General features: G+C 33.5%; 2 protein-coding genes across 4 annotated transcripts; both read left to right on the top strand.

Moving 5' to 3' along the window:
• Positions 1–322: 322 nt before the first annotated feature.
• LOC141844116 (LIM domain-containing protein HDR3) lies at positions 323–7,535 on the top strand. 3 transcript variants are annotated; one of them, XM_074732123.1, is made up of 12 exons: positions 323–518; positions 3,200–3,348; positions 3,508–3,589; positions 3,753–3,846; positions 3,931–4,051; positions 4,186–4,269; positions 5,281–5,400; positions 5,548–5,760; positions 5,840–5,902; positions 5,975–6,090; positions 6,347–6,405; positions 6,870–7,535. In XM_074732123.1, the coding sequence occupies exons 1-12, from the start codon at positions 470–472 to the stop codon at positions 7,196–7,198; spliced, it is 1,479 nt and encodes a 492-aa protein (XP_074588224.1). In that variant the 5' UTR covers positions 323–469; the 3' UTR covers positions 7,199–7,535. The 3 variants fall into 3 exon arrangements, with proteins under 3 accessions (XP_074588224.1, XP_074588223.1, XP_074588222.1); XM_074732122.1 differs by having other exon boundaries at positions 3,747–3,846; XM_074732121.1 differs by having other exon boundaries at positions 3,200–3,589; positions 3,747–3,846.
• A 7,897-nt stretch (positions 7,536–15,432) lies between these two features.
• LOC141844117 (uncharacterized) lies at positions 15,433–17,507 on the top strand. Its single transcript, XM_074732124.1, has 6 exons — positions 15,433–15,725; positions 15,817–16,015; positions 16,189–16,285; positions 16,882–17,039; positions 17,114–17,180; positions 17,264–17,507. Exons 2-6 carry the CDS (start codon positions 15,890–15,892, stop codon positions 17,278–17,280), a joined length of 465 nt encoding a protein of 154 aa, XP_074588225.1. The 5' UTR covers positions 15,433–15,725; positions 15,817–15,889; the 3' UTR covers positions 17,281–17,507.
• Positions 17,508–18,404: the final 897 nt, after the last annotated feature.

Here is an 18,404-nt window from a genome sequence, read left to right as displayed (position 1 = left end):
TAGATCGAACCGGCCGGTCCGGTTTCAAACTATAAAAAAAAAAAACTAGTAGAAATGGTCTGGTCTGAGGTCTGAGGTCTCTCTCGGAAAGAAGAGAATCTCCTTTTCCCTCTCTCGCTCTCCCGTCTCGCTCACGTCATTCTCCTCCTCGTCCGCCGCCGCCGCCCCGATTCGCCGATTCCACCACCACCGCCCTCCCTCACCACCTCACACAATCACTTTTCTGCGGCGTATTATATATACGCGCGGAAGCTTTTGGAGATGCCTTATCGTTGGTCTGCCACCGTCCTCCTCCTCCTCTTCTCCACCTCAATCCCTTGCTTCCTTTACAGCCCCATCCCTCACCCGCTTTATTCCCTCCTTATCGCTCCCCTTTCCTACCCTCGCCTTTCCCTCTCGCCTCCCCCTGCCACCAAAGGCCCCTTTTCCTCATCCCTTTCTCGCCCTGCTGTTGGCGGCCCTCGCCCCGATGGCTTCCTCCAACTCCAGCTATCTCTCCCGGCCGCCTCAGTTTCGAGGTAATCTTTTAGTTTCTCGAGCTCTTCATTGATGGTTTTCTTGGTTTTATGAATCGACTAGCAGTAAAATTCTGTTCAAAACTGCGCCTTTTTTTAGAATGTTGCCGATCGACAAAGTAATAGCCTTTTTTTTTTTTTGAGATCAGTAAGATTCTGTTCAAAATTGCGCCCTTTTTTTAGAATGTTGCCTATCGTCAAAATATGATGTCGTTGTCATTTCGACACACTGGGCGCTTGGCTCTTGGTGCGCCTTTTTTATTTGATGTGAATGCCACTAGGAACCGATACATGAGCATTAATTCTCGTGGTCTAGTATGAGAATTGTGGCAGCATCACGTTCCCTGTCTCTGTCGTGAGAACCTGTAGGATTACCTAGCGGAAGCTATTCTCTCAGTGTTTTAGCAGTTGATTGTGTTTTTCAGAGTCAATGAACGATGGTTTGAACAATAACATGGGTAACTATCTCTTGAAAGTAAGAAAAACCTACGTAGGATTTGAGTCAATCTTTTATCTTCAGTGGCAATTTTACTTTTTGTAATCAAGTTAGGCGAGCAAAGTTATGATCTTTTGCTTGATAATCCTTGGAACCAATGAAATTGCTTTATTCATGTACTGTAGCTCGGATGTAGCTATTTTATTACACAATGCTTGTATGGTTTGGATAATTTGTTGCATTTATTAGTTTTCAATATATCTTCTCTGAAATGGAGTTTCTTCCATATATATGGTGAAAAAAAAGCTGATCCAAACTAGTTTGAACAGCCATAGCCTGATGGTAATGTGATGATGTTACTTTCCTCCATTACCAGCTATAAAAATTTACTATAGATAACAAGAAGAAGAATGATATGGTAGGTACTTGGATTACATGGAAGAAAAAGATCAAAGAGGAATTAATCTGAGAGCAACCAACTTGACAAATCAAAAATTAGTTAGCAAAAGTATCGTAACTGAATTGAATAAGTTATGAAGAAACTCTATGAAAGAAAGAAATACCATTAATGTTATAGTGGAAACTCACTAAAAGTTATCTTCTTGTTAACGCTCTCTCCTTGTTTCTCTCTCTCTCTGGTCAACGGTTGACCATCACTAAGATGGCTAAACAATGTGCAAGATGCCTTTGCTTCAACTGTGATGAACCATTCTCATCTAGCCACAAGTGCAAGCCTTTTTTCATGTTAGACTAAGTAGATGAAAGCCTAGAAAATCATCTTTACTATTCACTAATTGTCATCCTAGGGGTTCCTCAATCTCAATCAATGCAAGTGTCAATCACCATTCGTTCGCACTCCATTTCAATCACCATTGACTTAGAAAGCACACGTACCTTATCAACAAACAACTAGTCACCAAATTAAAGCTCTACTGAGTTGAGAAGCTTAATTTTATTGTAGTGATCACTAATGGAGGATGACTTTGAGGGATTAGGGTTCTCTTAGGGGTTCACCTATTGCTAGGGAATACAAGGTATAAAAGTTGATTTTCTTATTCTTCCCCTAACAAAATTTTATATCTTGCTAGGGACTAGATTATTAAGCATGCCTAATCTTCTCCTCATGAACTTTGACATCATGAGCCTAGAATTTACAACACACAAACAACAAGTAAGGTTGAAAGGCACTCAACAACGATGAAAGCTGAAACCCCTTGAAGATGAGCATGAACTGAAGCTCCACATAAAGGATCACCTATTCTAAGTTCTAGGAGGTCTGTTGCCAACAAAAGCCTTGTAGGAAGATGAAGTAGAAGTAAGACATATGTTTGCTAACTTGGTGCTTGACGAAAGCATAATCTTGCAGAGGCTAAAAATGATAATAGAGGTAATTGGACTACATGGAAGAAAAAAAAATCTAAGTGGAACAATAGCAACCAACTTGACAAAGAAATATGCATTAGTTATCAAAAATAGAGAGAATTAATTAGCAAACATATCAAAATCGAATTGAATAAGTTGTAAAACAACTCTTTAAAAGGAGGGAAAACACCCAAATGGTATCATGTGAAATAAACAAAGTTATGTTCTTTAATTCTTTCTCCCTTTCCTTTTCCTTCTCCCTCTCTATCTCTCTTACTCTCTCTCTAGTTGTGCATCTAACCACAAGACACCAACATTCGCCTCCCTCGCTGACCACCACTTCTTCTTGCAATCGAGGGGGAATTAAAGGTCATTGCTCCAACTTTTGAGCCCAAACTGAAGCCCAATCGGCTGTGGACCTAGTTCTATGCAGATGTCCATAACAAAGAACAAATAATTGCTTTAGGTTGGCTTTAGAGAGGAATAACTTGAGAATGCCTTCTATTGAAGTTGATTGATTATAGTACTGCTGAAGAATGCAGCAGAGAATTAAAATTAAGACTAACATGATTGCACAGGCAAAATGTTTTATTTATATCGTAGTTGGTGTTCTTCAAAGCATGGTTCAATGGCTCATTTAGCTGTCATATAATGATGTACACCGAATGGACGCAAAAATATGATGAAAGAATTATATATAGACTCGATACTAATAGAGTTAATTTATTAAATTATGCTGATTTATTACTTTTTATTCTCTAAGAATACAATTTGGGATATTTACGCCCTTTTTAGTTGTATCAAATTTCAAATTATAATATCGTCTTTGTATAGCACAAATTTCATGGTGACCATACATATCATTTCAAATCTTATCGCCTATCAGGACATACAACTCCATGTGCCGAGAGAAGGTCTTGCTTCATGAGGTGGCTCTCCAAGCTTTTCAAAGGTTCAGGTTTCAGAGTATCAAATGGGCGCCGCCCACATGTAATGGGGGGAGAGAACTTGTTGCATAGACCAGTTAAACCAGTGGTAAATATTACACGGTTTCCAAATTGCTTGTTAACCCAATTTCTAATACATCTCTATGTACACGGTTTATCAAATTTTAGAAATATCTATTTTGATTTGATAAGATGCCCATTACTTCTATATGGTTTCATCAAATTCTTTTGCACAAGCTCTTACCAGGATGACCAATCCAAAGCTGAAAATGAAGATTTGGATCGTGCTATTGCACTCTCTCTTGCAGAAGATGCCAAGAAACCTAATGGTAAGTTTGACTAGGTGGTTTAAAAATCAAGTTGTTCAAAATTTTATTTGATTTATGTGATTAGCTTGGCTTCTGATTAATGTTTATTGAATTTCCCCATCTGTGATTTTAGAGTTAGGTTACTTGATAAATTTGACACAGGAACTTATTTGTATAGCTGCAGGACACAAGGGTCATGAAAATATGGACACAAGGGTCAAAGATAGCCTGAGCATGACTTCATATCAACCTGTACAGTTTTTGCCAAGAGGACAGAGGTTTGATCCTGTTATTCTAAGTTAATATGGTATTTCTGTGACAACTTATAACTAATCTACGATGCTCATAAATTGTTCATGCAGAATTTGTGGAGCCTGTCACTGTGAAATAGGCTATGGACAATACTTAAGTTGCATGGAAACCTTTTGGCATCCGCAATGTTTTAGATGTTGTGCTTGTCATCAGCTAATATGTGAGAGTGAGGTATTTTAAGTTAATTCTTTAGTATAAAAAAAGCTTTCTCCATTTGTGTAGGAACTGTTAACACTATAAAAGACCCATACATCTTCCAAGTAAATGTTGTGTGAAGCTGATCTCAAACATGGTTTTTCTTTTAGTTTTCATTATCCGGAACTAATCCATACCACAAGTCATGCTATAAGGAGTTGCATCACCCCAAATGTGACGTCTGCCATGAATTTGTAAGAGCTTTCTTATGTATAAAACTTTCCTAAAATCTGTCTTTACAAGAGTTTAGAATATTTCAATTTGGATTTTGACGATCAAGCTTTCTTTCTCCAAGTACAAGCGTTAATTGTCAGCTTAGGTGATATATTTTGCTCTACAAGAGTTTAGAATATTTCAATTTGAATTTTGACGATCAAGCTTTCTTTCTCCAAGTACAAGCATTAATTGTCAGCTTAGGTGATATATTTTGCTCCAACGTATGCTATACAAGGAACTGTTCCTCCACTGATAAACCATTATTAGTTTTCTATAGATAACAAGATTAACTTGGTTTTAATACCAATAATCCATAGATACATTATTTTTTCTTCAGAACCCTTAAATTAATTTATGCTTCTAATTAGTACATTTATTTCTACTATTGGTATTTGAGTTTCCTGTATGTTCCTCCTTTACAAGGGACTATTGATCCACTAGATATCACCTGTTTGTTATTGTGAAAATCTTCAACGGATTTCTGTAGATAACAGCATTAACAAGTTTTCTTCTTCTTCCAGAATCCTTAAATTAACTTATGCTTTTAGTTACTACAATTACTTCTACTATTGGTATTTGAGTTTTCTGTTTGTTGCTCCTATACAAGGGACTATTGATCCACTAGATATCACCTGTTTGTGAAAACCATCAATATCGAATTTCTGTACGTAACAGCATTAACAAGTTATAGTCCAATTATAGTCAGCTACAAACAATTTTTTTTGTCAGAATCCTTAAATTAATATGAACTTCTGAGTGATACTTTAACAGTTTTACTTCTATCATTGGTAATATGTTGCTGAGACTCTGCAGCAGCTAATCTAACACATAACATGTTTGCTAATAATTTTGCATTAACCAATGGCTTAAGGTCACTTTTGCCAATTAGCATTCCTTTTGCTTAAGAATTTCCTTATCTTTATACAGAAATTGATCTAAAACATGATATTCTTTAGTGAAAATTGATTTTGTGTATTCTTTCCCAATAGATCCCAGTAAACAGGGCTGGTTTAATTGAGTATAGAGCTCACCCCTTTTGGGGTCAAAAGTATTGTCCTACCCATGAACATGACCGAACACCTCGATGTTGTAGTTGTGAGAGAATGGAGGTATGGAAGACATGTATTTATTGGTCAAATTTCCTTGTGTTTCACATGAAAATTGATGTCGAGAACAGAAGAATTACTTGTTGAGATCTAGAACATCCTTTATCCTTCATTTCTAATACTTTAAATATCCTTGTTTGTATACTGAAGTCCCGAAGTACAAGATACATCTCTCTGGGTGAAGGCCGTAGCTTGTGCCTGGAATGTCTTGATTCTGCTATCATGGATACTGGTGATTGCCAACCTCTCTACCACTCAATCAGAGATTATTATGAAGGAATGAACATGAGGATAGATCAACAAATTCCAATGCTTTTGGTTGAAAGGCAGGCGCTTAATGAAGCCATTGAAGGGGAGAAAGAGGTATGCTTCCTTCGGATGGTTTGACTTTACTTCCATATCCTGGACTTAGTAATAGTTTGCCAATTTGTTCTTTTAATAGGGTCATCATCACATGCCGGAAACAAGAGGCTTATGTCTTTCAGAGGAGCAAACTGTTAGCAGTGTAAGTGATCTCCTTCCATTTCAAGTAACTTAGATTATATTGATGTCTAAGCCTTACTATTACCTAATACAGATACTCAAAAGGCCCAAAATTGGGGGAAACAAAGTTAAGGACATGCAAACTTACCCACAAAAGTTGACACGGAAATGTGAAGTCACTGCAATTCTCGTTCTATATGGCCTTCCTAGGTCAGCCCGATCCCAGTACCATGATGGAAATTAGTTACTTTGATTATGCAACTACTTGTTTTCTATTTCTTATGTGTTTCTATCATAATAGTTTGATCTTACCCCTTGAATAACTATCACATCCTCATGCAATAGAGAACAGAAACTTGTGAAATATGAGTTGAATATAAAAGTTCAGTTAGTCGCATTATTCATTTAACTCGGCAAAACTTTTCAGATATGCTGATATTCTTTATCCTTGTAATTCTAAATGCAGACTCTTAACAGGTTCCATCCTTGCTCATGAATTAATGCACGGTTGGTTACGTCTTAAAGGTATATTTTTGAATCTTCAGGTTGCAATTATTCAGTGTTCGATGCCAAATGATTGATAATTTTAGCATTTTCAATGTTCCTTCTGAGTTCTGAGGGGAGTAGGATAACTGAAGATTGATTTATGGTTTCTAATTTCATGATCTCCTCAACCTTTCATCGACGCTAGTGACGTCTAGTGCAATGAAGCATGGAAGACCTTGCTGTCTTCATATTATTTTAAACCTCCATATCAACAACTTGGAAAAACATGAAATGATTCCCTTAACCAGGGAATTCATGTCATATATGTGGGATTCTATCTCTTCAATGCTAGTTTCCTCAAGGAAAAAAATCTACGGGATTCAACTGGACTACTATGATAATCTACCATTGTTATGCAAGATTCAAGATATACCTTCTCCTCAGTCCCTTTCAATTTTTGCTTGGTGTTGGTTTCTTCTTCTAATTCTGTTCTTTCTTATCAGGATATCGTAACTTAAGCCCTGAGGTGGAGGAAGGCATCTGTCAGGTTCTCTCCCATATGTGGCTTGAATCCGAGATTATGCCAAGCGTGCCATCAACCTCCAGCTATGCTTCCTCGTCCTCGTCCTCGTCCTCTTCGATGCCACCGTCGAAGAAAGGAGCAAAGTCTGAAATCGAGAAAAATCTCGGTCGGTTCTTCATTCACCAAATCGTGCACGACACCTCCAGTGCCTATGGGGGAGGCTTCAGAGCTGCCAATGCGGCTGTTACGAAGTACGGTCTTCGCCGAACGCTCGACCATATTCGCTACACTGGACGATTCCCCGAGTGAACATACTATGACCGAGGAGAGATTGCTGCGATTCGCTTATCGAATGCTTTGGCACACGAACCTGAAGAGCCAAAAGCAGGATATTGCTTTGGTGTCTAACAAAAATAAGCTGCTGTATCGATTGAGTTGAAACAATAATGTGCAACAAAGTTGTGCAGTTGTTTGGATTACTACAAGATGCTAAACCACCATTAGCAACATGTAAAGACTTTGAGAAACATGTAAAGCTAAAGCAGAATCATCAACTCAAATTGTGAGCTTTTCTACCCTCCAATTCACTCTGATTGCCATGCTTGAGCTTGGACAGTGAATGCTATTTTTGTTTCTCTCATAATCATCATTGGACTTTGAGGATGAATAGTTGAGTTAATTATGATGGAGCAAAGTTGCCGAAGTGGGTAAGGATTGAATCTTGACGAAGTCGAGGCAATGCCTTCATCCATCGTCATGACGATTGCAACTTCTCAATTGATCTCATCATAGATGGTCGTGGGGCCGATTGTGTGGAACCACTGGGATGATGAATTCTTCTGCAAGAAAAGGTGGAATTCACCATCCCAGCGGCCCCACACGGTCGACCCCACGATCATATGTGAGGAGGTAAATCGAGAAATTGTAGTTTGTCACAACGGAGGAGGGTATTGCTCGGCTTCGTCGAGATTCGAATCCTTATCCTCTTCTGTAAGTCTGTTCCGTCGTAACCAACTCAGCTATGCCCGGGGGATGGGATGGTAAATTCTATCTTTCACTAAAGGGGTTAGAATTTAATCGATTAAGATTGAATCATAAAATCGTACAATCTTATTAAAAAATTTTAAAATTTTATGATACATAATTAATAATTAAAAAACTATTTTAAAAAATTAATTTACATATAAATAGATTAATAATTATATTTATATTTATACAAATTTAAATTAGCACTCAATAATATTTAAATTGTTATATCATAAATTGCAAGAGTATAAAATTTCTATTAACATAATAATATTAGTAATCATATTCAATCTTAAGATTATTCTTTTAGTTTATAAGATTGATCCAATTTAAAAGTCAACAAAGCAAGTAACGTAGAGGAAGCTATTGAATCATTTGATTCAAATATGAACGTCGAAAGTAATTTTTAAAGATCCGTTGATTACACATAATAACAAACAATAAATATCTAAAAATTCATCATTTTCAAGAAAATAAATAGTAGAATATTATTGATAAAAAATTAATTCAAAAATAACTAAATAGATATTTAAATAATTTCAAAACTCTAACCCTAATTTTACAAAAGAAGAAAAAAATAATAAAAAAGATTAAAAATCTTTCAGGGCTTCAAAAAGATTTTAAATGATATTTTTTGAATCTAAAACTTGATGATTAAGGGTAAATCTTATAATTAATTGTAGATCTTTGAACAAGTTTTGATTTGATATATTAAGGTCATGTGGTTTAATCCAAGTCAAAAAGTTATGATCTCTTAAAATTTCCACTGATCCTATTCCGATCTTATCGATTTGCTCTGATTTTATCACAAAATCGATTATGCATGATCCAAGATTGATTTATGCTTTCAAATGGTAGGATCACAATTTTACAAACATTTTACAAACATTGAGCATGATACTTACAAAATAACATTGACAAAGAACTCGATGAGTATACTCTTTTATATATATTTTTAAAATTATCAAAATAATATCTCACTTATAATCTGATATCCGAAATACTCTTTTATATTTTATATTATAGTAATTTTGATCAAAATTATTCAACCCTTAAAATAATATATCTTTAAGGTGAACAATTTTAATCAAAATTGATTCATTTCGATGCAGCTTTGATCTAAAAGAGCATTTTGGATATCAAATTATAGGTGGAACGCTATATTAAGAATTTTTAAAAGAAATGTGCTTTTTGATGATATGAATTATTAGAGGTGCTTTTTTTATTTTCTGCTAATATTTTTCCTCGCTTATTGCAAAAGGAGAGAAAAAAAAATATTGAGCAAAAATCAAATGGTCGTCTCATGTTATCCAAATCATTAAAGAGATATATGAAGTCGAAATCAAGACATATATATCCTTTTTTATTATGATCAATTGTAACTTCTTAATTTATCTTCTTATAGATGGTCATAAAGCTCGACTATGTGGAATTACTGGATAGTAAATTCCACCTTTAGTAGAAAAAAAATATATATTTTATTTTTAATAAAAAAAAATGTTCCACCCCATCTGCCTCATTTGTAAAATGATAGGCGTTGGACTCCAATTAAGTATTATTAATTCCTGTCATCTATCCTATCATATAGTTGTATGAATATGATAATTTATCCTTAGGGCATAGCTAAGTTAGTTACGATAGCAGACTTGTTTGAATCTCGACAAAACTGAGCAATATCCTTCTTCGTCGTGACCAACTGCAATTTATCTCCTCACAGATGATCGTGAGATCGACCGTAATTTTTGCAGAAGAATATGATAAATTTATATTATAGTAATTATAAAATCGTAATTACTATAACGTGAATATTATTGAATAAAATAAATTTATTGTAGTAGTTATACAACTATAACTAGTACAACATAAATATTATTGAACAAGATAAATTTATATTATAGTAGTTATAATTTTATAGTTGTTACAATATAAATGTTATTGAATAAGTCAAAATTTAATGAATATGACAAAGTTAATAATATTGAACAGTAATCTTATCATTTTAAAAAGGAGGCGGGAGGCAGGTTGGATGAGATGACTTTTTTATTAAAAATAAAAAAGGCGTGTTGATGATTCCAAAAAAAAAAAAACAAAAAACAAAAGGGCACTCCTTTGAATTTTACCCAAGAATATTCATATTTAAACCTCTTTCTCTTTGTGTTACCTAATTAAAAAGGTTTTGAGCAATGCCTTTTGTTCCTCAATTTTCTCATTTTCCTTCCAGAGGATAAATCAACTTTAAGACCCTTCATTAGCATTAAAATGCAAAAAAAAATTTGCCTTGATCTTCATTTATCCCATTTAATGATGGGAAATTAAATATGACTACTATTCTTAATTCATTAGAATTTGAAGAGTAAAAGAGAACATTCATGTTGTTCCTTTCTTGAACCTTTTAAGTAGATAAGTTAATAAATAAGTTGGTGAATATACTAAATAGATATAGTTAAATAAGTCAACTCTATAATACTCTATAACTTTCTCACAAATAAAGTTAATTTCAATTCTTCAACTACAATTGACAACACCTCTATCCATTTGTCAGGTTATTATATTTTGCATGTATTACTTATAAGAATAGGTAATTATAAGAGGTTTCTTTACCTCCGGAAGATGTCCGATAAGAATAAAGAATATTAGTTAAGGTTAGTAGAGTGGGAACTGAGAGTTTTGAACCATATAAAATAGAGGTATTGTGTTTTATATTTTTCGTTGCGCAAATAAGTTATAGATGACGAGTATGTAACAAACAAAGCAAATCGCTACTCATCTCCTTCTAGCAACACCAACGGTCTTAACATATTCATTAGACTTTGAAAAGCAAAAGAGAATATTGATCTTGTTTCTTTCTTGAACCTTTTAAGTAATAAGTTGATAAATTAAAATTTATGAATATACTAAATAGATATAGTTGAATTCCATCAAGTTGATAAAGTCAACTCTATAATACTCCATAACTTTCTCGCAAGTAAACTAACGGTTCTAACAAATTCATTAGATTTTGAAAAGCAAAAGAGAATATTCATCTTGTTTCTTTCTCGAACCTTTTAAGTTAATAAGTCAATAAATAAGTTGGTGAATATATTGAATAGAGATAGTTGAATGCCATTAAGTTGATAAGTCAACTCTATAATACTCCATAACTTTCTCGCAAGTAAAGTTAATTTTAATTCTTCAACTACAATCTCTATCTATTTGTCAAGTTATTATATTTTGCATGTATTACTTGTAAGAACAGGTTATTATAAGAGGTTTCTTTACTTCCGAAAGATGTCCGACAAAAAGAAAGAATAGTTGAGGTCGTATAATGAGAACTCAGAGTTTCGAATCATATAAAATAGAGGTATTATATTTTATATATTTTTCGTTGCGCAAATAAGTTTTAGACGATGAGTATATAAAAAAATGAAGCAAATCGATCATTACTCATCCCCTTCTAGCGACGCCAACGGTCTTAACAGATTCATTAGACTTTGAAGAGCAAAAGAGAATATTCATCTTGTTTCTTTCCCGAACCTTTTAAGTTAATAAGTTGGTGAATATACTGAATAGATATAGTTGAATTCCATCAAGTTGATAAGTCAACTCTATAATACTCCACAACTTTCTCGCAAGTAAACTAACGGTCCTAATAGATTCATTAGACTTTAAAGAGCAAAAGAGAATATTCATCTTGTTTCTTTCTGGAACCTTTTAAATTAATAAGTCAATAAATAAGTTGATGAATATACTGAATAGATAGTTGAATTCAACCAAGTTTATAAGTCAACTCTACAATACTCCACAACTTTCTTGCAAGTAAAGTTAATTCCATTTCTTCAACTAATATTGGCACCTCTATCAATCAAACACATCAAAAAGGCAAAGTAAAATATGAGGTCACCAATGCGAATCCTCTTAAGGGGCCTTTTATAAAAGGCCCTTTTCATAGAATTTGAGATTATGTTATAAATAAATAAATTTAAATGGATAAAAAAAAATAAAAGAGCATGTTTAATTGTGTAGATCATCAAAATGACATCTCTATTTTTTGAAAAAAAAATTAATCAAAAGAGTGCGATAGCTGTTGTAGCTACAAGTAGCTGTTACAATGTGTAGTAGTTAATAAATAACTGTTATAATGTATAGAAGCTGCTACAATGACGTTTCTTATTTTCAATATCATTATAGCAACTACAAAATAGTTTCTACACATTATAAAACCTACAATGTGTAAAACCTAATGCTGTTGTAGCATTGTAGCAACTACTTAGTAGTTTATACAACTATTTTAAAATTATTTTGATTAATTTTAAATATTTTTGATGAAATTTAAATAATTTTGATTAAGTTGGTAAAATATATTTTGATATAATAATTTTCAAGTTTAAAATTTAAGATTTTATGATTTAGAATTTAATTACAATGTGGAACATGAGTAATTGCTCAAACTAAATCCTAAACTCTAAATATATTGTAGTACTTACAAAGTAGTTTCTACATGTTGTATTAGTTATTCGGTAGCTGCTATAACAATGCAGGAATAAGAGGTATTCTCGAGATAAAACAAGCATCCTTTTACTTTTTTGTTTGTAAAAGAACACCCTTTTGACATTTTATATAATTTGGGATGCCCTAATAATTTTTGTCCAACTTAAATACTTTTAACTTAAGTTAATTATAGTCATGTTAATATTCAATTAGATTAAAGTTGTATTTATTCGTTCAATTAGATGATTTGAAGATTTTAGATTTTAAAGTTTAGCTACAACGTGTAAAAAATGAGTAGCTATTACAATGTGAAAAATTATGTATTTCATTTTAATCAAATTAAATCCTAAATCTTAAATATATTATAGTACCTATAAAGTAACTTCTACCTATTGTAACATTTATTCGATATTTGCTACAACAATACTAAAATATGAAATATTTTAGAGATAAAACATCTGATAGAACAGCCTTTTGAATTTTTTGTTTGAAAAAGAAAATCCTTTTGACATTTTATATAATTTGGGATGCTCTAATATTTTTTGTCCAACTTAAATACTTTTAACTTAAGTTACTTATAATCATGCTAATATTCAATTAGATTAAAGTTTTATTTATTCATTCAATTCAATTAGATGATTTGACTTTAGGTTCTTTAGCTTTTACTTTTATACAAGTGTCCTCTTCCTTGCTCTTGTAGGGCACACACCATTGATTCCTCTCTCTTGTAGGGCACACACATTTATATCCTCCTTATCCTTTTTGTGTAGACACAACAATATCTTTGTCTTTTAGGTGTAATGATGCACCACAAGCTTGAGTTGACTAGAAGGTGACTCCTCATATCCATAGAGTTAGATAAGGATAGTTGACAAGTGTATGGATATATGCTATATATATATATACTTCTAATGTTCATCTTATTTGGCTTCATTGAGACCCTTATCTTGTTCTCTTCCTAATCCAAAGTCTTTCTCTAGTTAACTCTTTTTTTAAGGTCTACTTAATTCATGGATATGGTCTATCTACTTCAAGATATAGATGAGAGAAACTATAAATTATATACAAGATATTTTGACATTTTATATAATTTGAGATGCCCTAATAATTTTTGTCCAACTTAAATACTTTTAACTTAAGTTAATTATAGTCATGTTAATATTCAATTAGATTAAAGTTGTATTTATTCATTCAATTAGATGATTTGAAGATTTTAGAATTTAAAGTTTAGCTACAACGTGTAAAAAATGAGTAGCTATTACAATGTGAAAAATTATGTATTTCATTTTAATCAAATTAAATCCTAAATCTTAAATATATTATAGTACCTATAAAGAAACTTCTACCTATTGTAACATTTATTCGATATTTGCTACAACAATACTAAAATATGAAATATTTTGGAGATAAAACATATGATAGAACAACCTTTTGACAGCTTTTTCATTTGAAAAAGAAAGTCCCTTTGATATAATTTGGGATGCCCTAATATTTTTTGTCCAACTTAAATACTTTTAACTTAAGTTACTTATAATCATGCTAATATTCAATTAGATTAAAGTTTTATTTATTCATTCAATTCAATTAGATGATTTGACTTTAGGTTCTTTAGCTTTTACTTTTATACAAGTGTCCTCTTCCTTGCTCTTGTAGGGCACACACCATTGATTCCTCTCTCTTGTAGGGCACACACATTTATATCCTCCTTATCCTTTTTTTGTGTAGACACAACAATATCTTTGTCTTTTAGGTGTAATGATGCACCACAAGCTTGAGTTGACTAGAAGGTGACCCTACTCATATCCATAGAGTTAGATAAGGATAGTTGACAAGTGTATGGATATATGCTATATATATATATATATATATATATATACTTCTAATGTTCATCTTATTTGGCTTCATTGAGACCCTTATCTTGTTCTCTTCCTAATCCAAAGTCTTTCTCTAGTTAACTCTTTTTTTTAAGGTCTACTTAATTCATGGATATGAACCTTATAGTCTATCTACTTCAAGATATAGAGAAGAAACTATAAATTATATACAAGATATTTTTTCTTTATTTATTAATTGTTTTAGTCATTCATGTATCTAATTTTTACGATTTAATTAATCTTAAAGATGATCAATCTAACTCTATGAAAGTTTCTCATCAAGATAATCAAAAAACACAGATAGATCTTATAAGTTTTTCAAACTCCTCCGATATAATTTACTCTAGGTAAAATTTAAACTCTCATATTGTTACTTGGGAGTAAAAGGAGCATAAGAGAAGAATAAAAATATAAATAATTTATTTTTAAGAATATTACTTTAATAGATAAGGAATAATGTCTATAGTAATATTTATTTCAATAAATTAGAATAAAAATTTGTATCTTTTTAGAAAAAAGAATAAAATAAAAAAGTAGATAAAACTTGTTATTTTAATTTAATTAATTGTAAGAATATTTATTACATCAAATTCCTATTTTGGATCAATTTTGAATGATAATGCTAACCATACCTTTCCTACTGATCGGTAAAGGATCACCGTTAGGAGAGAGATCAACGGAGAAGGATGCCGGGTATTGGTTCGGGTATTTGAGTCCGGGGCCCTGTAGTAAATTCCTGTGGGCCATACGCGAGAATTGGCAGGAATCGGGGAAGTTGTGGCGGTTTTTATCGGCATGCGGACGTGGCGCGGCCGCCCGCAACGACAGCTGCGGGACCCACTTCGACGGATGGATATGGTGGGGCCCACAGCTGTCGCATCGGCCCAGCGGAGCTGGCGAACAGTTTGTAAAATAATAAATTCACCCTCCGAGTTCTTAAAATTTCACCCCTTCAAGAATATAAAAGAATTCTCATAACCGAAAATTAAAATTAATGATAAATAAAACCCCCTATTAATTTTATTAAATGAACTTAAAAAAATACAGGGGCGAATATGATATTTTATAAATAACGAGAAGTGATGATAAACGGGAGAAACTTCAGGGGGCAAATTGAAATATCCTCTAATTAATTTAAACTGCAATAAATTAGGGAAGAGAGAGAGATCCAGGGATTTGGGATACTAAGGAAAGAGGGAAGAACGTAGGAAGAAGGTGCGAGGGATCGCTGCGAGCGCGAGAAGAGGTTTATAAATTCTTCCAGGATTCTGGAGATTTCCACTCCGCCGGGGCTCCATCAACATCCAAAGACTCGATCTTGGGAAGCTTTTCGAAGGACGCAAGAGAGAGAGAGAGAAGAAAGCGAGGTAGGTACGTTTCAATGGCGACACATGTGAAGGAGGAGGAGGAAGAGGAGAGGAGGAGACGACACAGCAGCAGCGTAGGAGCCGAATACTAGTCGCCGCCTTGTAAGTCCTCTCCGCCTTTCACGTGTCCCTCCCCCGCCCATTCTATTCGCCTATTTAATTTCCCCTTTCCTTCGCCATGGTCCTCGCCCAGAGCCCACATCAGCTGTCGTGGTCTGTTGGATCGAGGATTCGGCGAGAGCAAACGAAGAGGAGAGTTTGGGGGGATGGAGGGGAAGAACAGCACGCCTCCTCGTTTTCCGGCGATCGCGGATGAGATTCCGAATCCCGCGACCCGGTCCTCCGCGGCTTCGCCAGGCTATTTCAGCACCGTCTTCCCTCCGGCTTCCCAAGTAGTTCATCTTTTTCCTAAATCCAATTCTTCCTCCTATCCTCCGTTTTTTTAGGGAATTTTTTTTCTGGTGCCAGTTTACTTCGTTATTGATATGAAAAAGATGGATCTTTGTTGCTTTTTGGTGATTTAATTAATGCTGGGATGGATGGATTTGTGCTGCTGCTATCTCAGGTGATCGCGAAGGATTTATCACATTCAGATTTGTGCTGGACTTTGAACAAACAGAGATATGAAGGTCGCATTGCAAGTGCTCAGAGCGCAACTACAGGTTCTTGACTATACTCCTACTAATATGCTCTGCTTGAATCTCCTCTACTTGTTCCTCACATGACAAACACTTTTTCTTATCATATTGTTTTCAAAGGTTAATAATTTTCCAGGTCTGATTGACCTACTTTAGCTTTACATGAAAGCTAAGGTGGAAGCACAGATAATGTTCAGATCACTGTTTGTAAATTTGAGCTTGTCTCCAAAGAATCACTGGTTCTGAAATGTTGCTCCTTGCAATGATAGGCTGAATCAGTGCATAATGCATGCACACCTTGTTCTTGTCATCTAAACAAAGAGTATTTACCTAGAACAAGTTAGATCAATTCCTTGTAGTTCAAGGGGATCCTCTTGAATTCTCCCTTTTTTCTAGAAAAATAGTCTATTAATTTAGATCTTGGCATTTCTCATATGATTCATCATATTAGTTTATAATCTTGTTCTGCACAAGGGCTAACTCTACATCTACACAGCTTGGTAATAATTGAGAACAACCTGAACTTTCAGTTTGAAACTTTTCTTCTGGTGCTAACTTCTATATCTCCACCGAATGAACAATCATAATTCAGAAAACCTGATACTAATGTGAACTTTCAGATAGTCCAACTAAAGCTCAAAGCATGCATTGCAAAGATGCAAAACCAGTCTATGCCAATGAATACATGGAGTCACCCTATTTACTATCCGTAAATTATGGTGCTAGAGATTTCTACACGAGTTCATCTTCCCCTCGAACATCACAAACTCCAGATAAAGTATGCTCGCAATCTCTTTTTCTACTTCGAAATCCAAGATTCAAGATTCTTATGATTCAATAATATTCTACCAGCATAGAGTGCATCAAGGAGATGATTGGAATAACACACACGCTGCTGACAGAGGTGAATGGTGGCAAGGTATGCGACTGCCCTAAAGTGAGCTTAATCTAACTCTCACTGAAAGTGAAGATAACAATTTTGTTTTCCCTTAAATCTTTCAGGTTCTCTTTACTACTAAGAATCACAATCTACAGAGAAGGTATAAGCATGGAGTGTGTGGAATGTAGTTGACTTTGATTGTAGTAGTAAAAAAGATCAGTCTTTTGCTAGTTTGGTAGAATTATAAATGAACTTGGGGTGGTTCATCCACTTGCACTTTCAATTCCAACTCATTAAAATGAGGTTGTAGTCTGCCTTAGTAATACTCCTTGTGATAATGTGAATTTTATAGGTGTTTTTATTTCTGCCGACATGTCTTATTAGCGGGAGCTTCGTACACTAGACTATCTTTATTTTAGATATATATCTTCCATATCTACTGAATTCTCAAACCCTACTTTGTTTTCAGATTGCTAGTGGACATCAGTTGAACAGAGTAACTGATGAAGGGCCTAAATGTATGATAGGAAATACTAGACTAATATGAAAATGGCATATTATTGTTTTTTATTAAAAAGGCATTCCTTTTTTAAAAACAAAAGTTAATTAAAGGTAAACCGATTTAATAAAATTAAAATTATTATATCAAAATACTTTTATTAATTTGATTAAATTTGTTTCAATTTAGTTAAAATCAATTCAAAATTATTTTACCAGCTATGAAATAGTTGTTTAAATTATTGCAAGAGCTATTAAGTAATAGTAATTATGGAGTAACTAGTTTCAGATTTATCCGATTGATGAATTAATGGAGAAAATCGTCTATTTTCAAGATTAGTTGGGTAAAACTCGAACATTTGAATTATGAAACAAATTATAGAGTAACTAGTACAATCATTTTGCATTGATTTTGAGTCAATTGACAAAGAGTTTTGATATAATAGTGTTTTATGTATAATAATTGTAATCAAACTAGAGTAATTTTATTTTATGTTGTAGCAATTACTTTAACACATTGTTGGGGCAATGGTAAGAATTTTTAGTTTTTCGTACATCTAAAGATCGAGTCCCAGCTTCAATGAATTAATAGATGAATTTCTTTTAATGGACAGTTGATCTAAGAATGTTGGGTTGATGGGTCACTTGCCTAATGTTTTTCGATTTATCGTGATGAATTAATGGATGAATTGTTATTTTGATTTTTTTAATAAAAATATCCTTTTAAAGAAACGATAATAAACAGTGCCTTTTTTTATTTTTGTC

This window comes from Curcuma longa, chromosome 13 (genome assembly GCF_044706935.1).
Source record: "Curcuma longa cultivar G26 ecotype Majalengka, Jawa Barat chromosome 13, ITB_CL_G26_1.1, whole genome shotgun sequence".
Taxonomy (NCBI): Eukaryota; Viridiplantae; Streptophyta; class Magnoliopsida; order Zingiberales; family Zingiberaceae; genus Curcuma; species Curcuma longa.
This window is presented reverse-complemented; position numbering and strand designations above follow the sequence as displayed.